Source organism: Cuculus canorus, chromosome 26 (genome assembly GCF_017976375.1).
Source record: "Cuculus canorus isolate bCucCan1 chromosome 26, bCucCan1.pri, whole genome shotgun sequence".
Classification (NCBI taxonomy): domain Eukaryota; kingdom Metazoa; phylum Chordata; class Aves; order Cuculiformes; family Cuculidae; genus Cuculus; species Cuculus canorus.
This window is the reverse complement of record NC_071426.1, coordinates 5,038,482-5,047,722: the sequence shown is the minus strand read 5'-3', so window position 1 is coordinate 5,047,722 and position 9,241 is coordinate 5,038,482. Positions and strand designations below refer to the sequence as shown.

Here is a 9,241-nt window from a genome sequence, read left to right as displayed (position 1 = left end):
TCTCCTGGATGAGCCCCCATTTTTGTTATAGATACTCAATCATTCGTAGTTTTGGCAAAAGATTGCTTTATTATCTTTTTATGGGAAAGCACAGAAGCAAACAGCTCTGGGTGTGCCGGGGAGTCTCCGCTCCACCAATGACACACACCTACGTCTAAACTCTTAGTTCTTTTTATATTCTTCTGCAGGTCGATATTGTTGATGTGGCAATTTCTCAAGAGTAGGTTTAAGCTCTTTTCAGGTTTGTTAGTTCCTTTTAAGGTGATTTCCTTTTCTTCTTCCTTACCTTCCCTTCTGCACTTTGAGCTCTGTTTCTTGCACAACATGGTTTTCATGGCCGTTATCAAATTAATCCGCAAAAAGTCCTGCTATTGTGCCATGCATCCCGAGGAGATCCTGACCTTTACTCAGGCTCCCAATCATCCCAGAAGGCATTTTCCCTATCGTCTGTAACGCTATTTTGCAGGTCGTGCACCAACAGGCATTACACTGCGTTTTCTGGCACAAATTCCATCTATACTCTTCACACTGGCCACACTATTCCTTGTTCCGGCCAAGATGCTACTGGCCCTCTTGGCCACCTGGGCACATTGCTGGATCAAGTTCAGCCCCAGTCTGAGGGCACTGAGACACGCACTCCTGAACTTGTATGTACAGAAGACCCTTTATTATAAAAGCAGCTGCTTTTAGACAACTCTGCTAAATTGCAAAAAATATGGCCTTCTCTGATTGGTTACAAACAACTGTCCCCGCGCTCAAACTTCCAAACAACTGGTCAATGGGTAACTGATCCCTCGCTGTTCACGAGCAGTCCCAACTCCTTCGTTGGGCATCAGAAGGCTACAATTGTCTCTCCTGTTCTTCTGTTTACGGTACTTGTCGTAGGTACTTTCTCGGCAATGTTCCTCTCTTGTCTGCTTCTTCAAGGTCCCTCCAGGACCTTCAGCTCTGCCAATTCTATGTGTGCTGCCCATGCAGCGGAGGCGCTTGGCTGCAGGAGCCGGGCAGCCCCACGCTCCGGGCAGCCGAGTGGAAAACTCCCCACACCAATCAACACCTCCAGGTCCTTTTCCAGCCACTCCTCCCCAAGCCTGGAGCATTGCGTGGGGTTGTTGTGACCCAAATGCAGGACTCTGTACTTGGCGTTCTTAAACCTCATGCAATTGCCCATGGCCTTTTACCTGACTGCTCTATAACTCTTCTATGGCCCAACTCGTCCTTGAACCAAACCTTCTATAACCAAATCCTTCCAAAATACAAATGAACTCTCACACTTCTATGACTCGCCTCTTCCATGGCTCATATTCTATCACCCTTTTATGACCTGAATCTTCTATGAGCAGAGACTTCTTTGACCCTTCTCTACTGTGAGACTTCTATGAGCCACCGCTTCTATGAACCTTCTAAAACTGAACTCCTCTATGACCTGACTGCTTTGCAACTGCATGGAGCTGTGTGTGAGACACTTGGCATCTCACGTAACTCTACAGACCTGTCTTTGGAATTACATGGAATAACAGCTCCAAATTTCATTCAGCAATGTGATAATGTTCACAACACCATCATTGTAGGCAAAGCCAGATCTGCCTCTCCATGGCATGGACATGAGGGCTTGGTCTTTCTGCTTCATCAAGCAAACCCAGGCTTTTCTCAGCATCACAGCAGCACCTTTGCCTGCAATCATGGCCTCCAACTCACTGCTCCAAGGAGTCCCTGAGGAGGCTTTGTCAGGAACAATCCTCGCTGAGACCAATTAATAATTCAGGGCACTCTGAGTTCTACTCTTGACTTGTTGAGAGGTTTCTTCAGTCTCCTCTAAGGAGCTGAGGTTTGTCTCAGCAGTGAATATACCCTGGGTCTCATTAAAATCCAGAAAGCCTTAACGACCTCTTTCTCTCCTGAAGTTTCCCCAGGCCTTCAAGCCTGGTGTAGCTCATTGGAATCATTTCCCAGTGCAGTTAAAGAGGAACAGTTCAAAGTGCAATTCATAAAAATGTGTTTGAGCTTAAATTCTATATTTTGTCCCTTTTTAGCTCAGGGAAGAGGTGACAGAATCATTCTCCAACTGGCACTGGTGCAAAGCGTCTCCTCAGGAGGTCTGGGCAGCATGGAGATGCAGTGCCATGAGGTCTGACCCTGCATGGACAGCCTTGCTCCTCACCTCCCCAGTGCCACCATTGCTCCCATTGCCCCCCTGGCTTTGCATCCCTTTCCCTTCCACCATACTTCCCTGCACTCCAGAGCTGAGGGTTCCAGCTCCATTGCACCATCTCCCCCTCTTCTCCTTACAGACCTGGCTGCACGCAGGCACAGGGGAATAAGAACACGTGGGTATGAACTGGAGAGGGGCAGATTTAGACTGGACAGTAGGAAGAGTTTCTTCACTATGAGAGTGGTGAGACACTGGCACATGTTGCCCAGGGCGGTTGTGGATGCCCCATCCCTGGAGGGGTTCAAGGCCAGGTTGGATGGGGCATTGGGCAGCCTGAGCCAGTGGGATGTCCCTGCCCATGGCACGGGGTTGGAACTGGACGGGATGATCATTAAGGTCCCTTCCAGCCCAAACTATTCTATGATTCTATGACGAAAAGCAAAGCTGATAAAGTTTCATAATCAATAAACCCCCTCCTCACCCACAGGCTCAGCACAAGTGTCTCTGATGAGGGGCTGCCTTCTACAAGGGACAGTCTGATGAGAAATGTTGAGATAGACACAAAAAAAGCAGAGATCAACAGAATTAAAGCCTTGGCTGAAGAGACACTCAGAGTGCTGAGAGACGGGCAAGCGCTGAACTCCATGGAGATCAAAGCAGCAGCTGCGGAGGGGAGAGTTCTCCCAATGAACAGAAATCAGATGTGGATTTCTGGAGAAGGGCTTTAAATTCCAATGGAGATGTCTGATGTAAGGGAGAGGGATGCAAGTGCCAGGTGGCCAAAACGGTGGGGTTGGAGGGGAGGAGCAAGGCTGTCCATGCAGGGTCAGACTCGAGGCACTGCTTTTCCACGCTGCCCAGACCTCCTACGGAGACATGCTGAGCCATTATCAATTAGAAAATGCTGCCATCATAATGCCCTTACCTGAAAATAATGAAAAATAATCCTGAAAAATGAAAATAAACTTCCTTTTATTAAATGTTGACACAAATCTCTTTTTTCACCTGGACGCTTCAAACTTTTCTAATTAATTGTACAAGTTCTGAAGATGTGAAGAAAATTGCAGTAGAGACAAAGCTCATTGGGGTTTTCTGTGCTTTTGGGAGCCTCGTGGTGTATTTAACGCTGTGAACCTCAGTGCTGAGAGGAGAGAGAAGAGACCTCTCAAGGACAATACGTCAGAAGCAAACCCCAACGTGTCTTGGAGTCTTAATTGGCCCAAGGAAGGACAATTACTGACAAAGGTTGTGCAGGGACTCCTCGGAGCAGGGACTGGAGGCCATGGCTGCAGGCAGACAAAGGCGCTGTGCAGGCAGCTGTAGTGCTGAGAAAAGCCGGGGTTTGCTGTATGAAACAGAAAGGCAAAGTCCTGACCCAGCCGTGGGAATGCAGATGTGTCCATCACCCATGGGTCTCCTCCCTCTCTGTGGTTGATGGGATGGGACAGTCCCTGAACCACCCAGGGGATTAAGGAATTAAGTGCTCTGTCTCACTGCTTCCAACCCACCACCTCCTCCTCTCCTCCCCTCGCATTTTGAATCGTCCTGACTTTGGAGTCATCTGCTCTCTTCCTTTCTGTCTCTAAAACCAACTGCAAAGATGAAGGGAAAACACCAGTCTTTATTGCACGTATTTTTCTTGTGCTTCCTTCTGTGAGATATGTCTATTGGTTCTATAAACATAATGACTTAATGAAGCAGAGATTTGGGGCTGGAACGGTGAGTTTCATCTACCTCACTGCGGGCGCCTTTGAGAACCTGTTTTCCCCAGACTCCCTTCAGAGTCAGCAGGGGCAAGAGAAAACTCCAGAGGTGAGGTCCTCCCAGTCTGTAATTGGAAAGCAAAAGACAGGTTACAAATACCTCCCAGGTGCAGTTTTCTTCTCTGCATTCAGGTCGGGACACTCGACAGTGAGAGCAATGAGCAACTGTTTGGAAAGAGCTGTGTTGCCGTGCAGACAGATGTCAGCTGAGACTGAGAGACAGACCACGTGGAATCATAAACTGCTGTCATGATTTACAGTACTGAAGAAGACAACTTGTGCTTGGTTCCTATTCCACCTTCTTGTCCCCCTTTCTGAAGTAACGGAGAGCAAGAAGCTGTGGGAGAAAGCAGGGGATTACGGAAGAGACACTTAGTATTGCTGGGTTTGAAATACACAGGGATTCCTGGTCCAAAAAGGCAAGTACTGAAAAGTGGGATGAATGCTTTCAGCGTTCATATTGGGATTGTTTGATAGGTGAGCATTTGTGCAGTAGAAGAGATGAGTTGGGCACGTGGGTGCGACAGATGTTTGGAATAGGTCTGAGTGAATTTGGAATTTCCTAGGAATGAGGTGGAATAGCTGTCAGCCTCTTTAAAGTCCTCTGTTCTGGAGAAAGAACCCTTTACGGGTGTCTGAGAAAAGTAGAATGAAGACAACAAATTCTCTACCTGAAATGGGGAACAGAAAAAAAAACAGGGAGTGAGAAATGCCTGCAGGACCATCTCTGTCTGTGTTACGTAGGGAGACTGAAAGAAAGGAAAGTAGCAGAGAAGAAAGGCTCAAACCTCTCATGCAGACTGTGACATTGTCACACTTGTGGTTTTGCCATGTTCCTGTCTCGGCAGGTTGAACTGAAGTACAGCATGGGTCCAGGAAATGGAACTGCAGTTACTGAGTTCATCCTAGACGGTTTCTCAGGGCTCACCCAAAGACTGCAGCTATTTCTCTCTCTGGTCATTCTGCTCATGTACCTGACAACAGTGATCGGGAATGCAACCATCATCTTCCTTGTGTGTGTGGATCACCACCTGCAAACCCCCATGCACTTTTTCATCAGCAGTTTGGCCTTCCTGGAAATCTGGTTCACATCCTCCACAAGTATCAAGTTGTTTGTGATCCTGGGTTTTGGAAGGAGAACGATTTCACTAGGCACCTGCTTTGCTCAATCCTATTTCTATTTTGCCCTGGGCTGTACAGAGTTTGTTCTGCTTGTTGTCATGTCCTTTGATCGCTATGTTGCTATCTGCCAACCTTTGCATTATGCTGCCATCATGAAGCCTCAGCTCTGCATCTACTTAGTTGTTGCAGCTTGGGTCATAAGCCTCACACTCTTCAGTTACCGCCTGGTTCTCCTCTATCAGTTGACTTTCTGTGGCTCAAACAAGATCCACCATTTCTTCTGTGACAACTCCCCCTTATTCAAACTGTCCTGCTCTGACACCAGTCTGCTTTGGAAAACAGACTCTGTTTTCTTGTCATTTGTCATGCTGGGTTCCTTATGTTTAACTCTGGCATCCTACACACGCATCCTTTCTTGTATTCTGCATCTTCCAGCAGCCTCTGGGAGGAATAAAGCTTTTACCACATGTTCTTCCCATCTCACCACCTTAGCTATCGTATATGGGAGCTGCATTGCTCTCTATGCATGTCCTTCAGGAGATGTTCCCTTAGAGACCAACAGAATTGTAGCTTTGCTGAACACTGTTCTGTACCCATTCTTAAATCCCTTCATCTACAGTCTTAGAAACAAGACTGTGATACAGGCCCTGAACAAAGCCATCGCCCATGCAACAATGCAGCTTTTCCACTTATTCCGATGCATTTCTGGACAGCGATTCCACTGATCTGCTGTCATACTTCCAATAATATCAGTGCCTGTGTATGGGCCTCCAAATCTGCCTCGACACTGAGCCATGCACTTGTCTGTCCACCGGGGTGGTCTCTACCTTCGTCCGGAACGGGGCTGGTATTGAGGGGCACTTACTGAGCAGAGTGAGTGTCTGAGCTCAGCTGCAGGAGGGATCCACCCTGCACAGCTCTACGTAGAGACTGGATTTTGTCTGGTCGGGAGACAACACGGAGTGACTTTGGTCTCAAGCTTTTATTGGGTACACTGGAGCCATGGGAAATATTCTCATCGAAAGGGTTTACATCTATCAAGTGTGATTATGCATGAAAATCAAGTATATGTAAGGCAAGAATGGAATGCGGATAGAGAAGAGGGGATTCAGCAACTTCAGAGGACTGTAGGAGAAGAAATTAAAGTAGGATGCTGAATGGTTAATGGGACTATCCATAAAAAAAATCCCAAATTACTGTCTTGACTACTCCTATAGATAAGAACACAAAGATCTGTATTTTCAATGAATTCAACTGTTGGCATAATTTTACTCCAGTACAGACCGTTAAGGTCGTTTGTCTCTGGGCCTATGATACTATTGGGCTCTCATTCAACTTAAAATAAATACTATAGCTAAGCCTGTTACAACCCAGAATGTATGAGATTGGTCGATATATAATAAGGAATACAGGCCAACAGCAAATGCTGTTCAACCCAGAATGGTCTCTTACAAGTGTTGAACCGCTAATGCAAACTAATATTTCTGAAATTCAACCATCATGCTCTCATTTCCTAAAAACATCCTTCGAGGGTTGGACAACCTGGCTGTGAAAACAAATGCCCTTTGGGGCAGAACACAAAGGGAACTAACTGGAGTGTTAGAGACAGGATTGGGGGTCCTACATGGAATTGACTCAGAAATACTAATGAACAAATTGGCCACTGCCAGTAGTGATTTAACAAAAATAAGACACCCTTTGCAGTCTTCTCTATTCGCTTTAGGAACTAATCAGTGAACGTTATCAAAGTGTTACTGAAGTGGGAAAAGGTGGAGGAACGGGACCATGAATAAGTAGTAAACTCACTCGGTGTGATCCAAGATAACACTTCTTTGGCTCTCAGTTGTCTACAGGCACAATTATGGATGCAATCAGCGGCCGCCTTGATTATAAGAGAAGGCGGTGAAGGTCCTTTCCCCACCGAAATCCAGAAAATTGTTTGGGACAATGCCACTGACTGGGAGAGGGAGCTTCAATGCTGGTGAACTCTGGTAAATTTTACCTATGACCCCATCACTAATACGGCCACAGCCTTTATGTTGACCAAACCTAATGCTTCAATATATGTAATCCACCTCATTATCACATTAGGATTAAACCAGGATAAAACTGCGCTCTGTCCTTCTGAACATAGAACATGGGCACGAATGGTGAACGAGAGATGGTAAACTGTAAATTTAGAGTCTTGCATTAGACAAGAACAAGGATTCATTTGCGAAAGTAATGCAATCGATGCTCAAGACATCTGCCTCGACACTGAGCAATGCACTCGTCACTGTGAGATCCATCCAGATGCTCATCAGAGGACCGTACTGGTATATATGGGACAGCGTTGTGTGTGTTTGAGAACTGCTTGTACCTCTATGGTAATAGATGAGATAATTATGGATAGTAAGAATCACTCTAATTTCTGTATTTGTAATTTCGTTGGGTGTGACTTTTCTTATTTAGCACCAGTCATATGCCATCAGCTGATAAAATCCAATTAAGCAATGTTTCAGAGATTATCACCTATACCTATTGGAATGAATCTTACATCGGTGAAACAACTAATGCAACTTCAGGATTTGATCAAAATTTGGAAGGAGGTCCAACAAAATGGGAGAAAGACCCTGATAACAGTCCACCACGACACGGAGGAAAGAAATAAGGTCCTAAAAAGGGTAAAAAAAGATGCGAACCATCATTGGTGGGACGTGCTGTTTGGATGGTCCCCTGCCACTACTGGCATTCTAAATAAGTTGTGTCAGCCCGTTATTGTCCTTTTGATGTTAGTTTTAGTTAGCTTTGTTAGCTTTGTTTTCTCTGCTATGTTATTTGTTTGGAATTGGACAATGCTACAACGATGAACAACTTCTGCTTCTATGTCCAGTGCCCATGAGAATGTGCTAAAAGTAATTTTCAAGCAAAATATCATCCGATTCCCCTTCAAGAGACAGATGATGCATTTGGCAAATGAATTTGCCCATGTGAAAAGACAGGAGGGAATTGATGAGCAAAAGCATTCGGGGGAGTTGGGAATGCTCACTGGAACTCGTGCTGTTTGTTGGTAAAGGCCTTGAAAGCAGATAAGCAGATGAGATTATCTTTCACAGAATGGGCCAATCGAAGTTGTAATTGGTCTTTAGCCTTTCTGATTTTATGTCTACAAGATCTCATTTCATGTTTGTAGTCCTCATGTGTTGCCTGCCCCTTCTTCCACAGTTTGAAACTTCTCCCAGTTGCTTGATACTCATCAGCCTCCTTATCCTGGCTGGGTGGTCTATAGAAGACTCCCACCACGAAATCTGTCTTACTAGGTGCACCTCTGATTTTCACCCACAGACATTCAACCCTCTCATCACCACCAATGAGTTCAAGGCTGTCAAAACTCTCTCTAACAAAGAGGGTTACCCCACCACCTCTCCCTTCTCGCCCATCCCGCCTGAAGAGTCTGTAGCCATCCACAGCAGCACTCCAGTCATGTGAGTCATCCCACCACATTTCCATGACAGCAATTACATCACAGTCCTCCTTACAATATCCAGCGCCTCTTGTTTATTGCCCATGCTGTGTGCATTGGTGTAGACGCACTTCAGTTGGGCTGAAGTCAATCCCACTACGCTCCTAAGGAGAACAATCTTAATTCCTAAGCAACTGCCCACTGAATTATTTGACCCTTTTGTGGAGCCATTTGAGGTGCTATTCCTCACTTCCTGTGAGGTGGCAGACCAAGGGTTCTTGCCAGCACGCCATCCCCCAGAAACTGTAGTGCCATTCCCAGGATTTTTGATCAAGCCTGATTATCTCCCCTCCCCTTCTCGTCTAGATTAAAGCTCTAGTAATGAGCCCTGTTATCTTCTTGGTGAGTAGTCTTCCGCCCGTAGGGGACAGGTGTATCCCATCTTTAGACAGCAAATCTGGTGGTTTACCTGTCAACCCATGATCAAAGAACCCAGAGTTCTGCTCCTCTCACCAGTTTTGGAGCCAGTTATTTATTTCCCAGCACCTCCTAATCTGGCAGTGCTGTGACCACAGGCAGGGACGGGCAATGGGCACTTGTGTGACACAGCTGCCTCCAGAACAGCCTTTGCATAAAGAAAGGGAATCTTCTTGGTGCGGTGCCTGAAGACTTAGGTCTTATTCTGGAGTTTCCTTAAAGAACATCCCCAAGAACATTGCTTGCAGATGGCAATACCAGTGTACAGATAACAGTGTGGGTGTG

General features: G+C 46.0%; 1 protein-coding gene across 1 annotated transcript; it reads left to right on the top strand.

Moving 5' to 3' along the window:
- The first annotated feature begins 3,767 nt into the window (after nucleotides 1-3,767).
- LOC128854645 (olfactory receptor 49-like) lies at nucleotides 3,768-5,762 on the top strand. Its single transcript, XM_054088777.1, has one exon. It carries the CDS (start codon nucleotides 4,746-4,748, stop codon nucleotides 5,760-5,762), a length of 1,017 nt encoding a protein of 338 aa, XP_053944752.1. The 5' UTR covers nucleotides 3,768-4,745.
- The last annotated feature ends 3,479 nt before the right edge of the window (nucleotides 5,763-9,241 follow it).

Excerpts from the sequence above, each read along its gene's own strand:
- LOC128854645 (XM_054088777.1), top strand. The coding sequence starts at position 4,746 with ATGTTCCTGTCTCGGCAGGTTGAACTGAAGTACAGCATGGGTCCAGGA.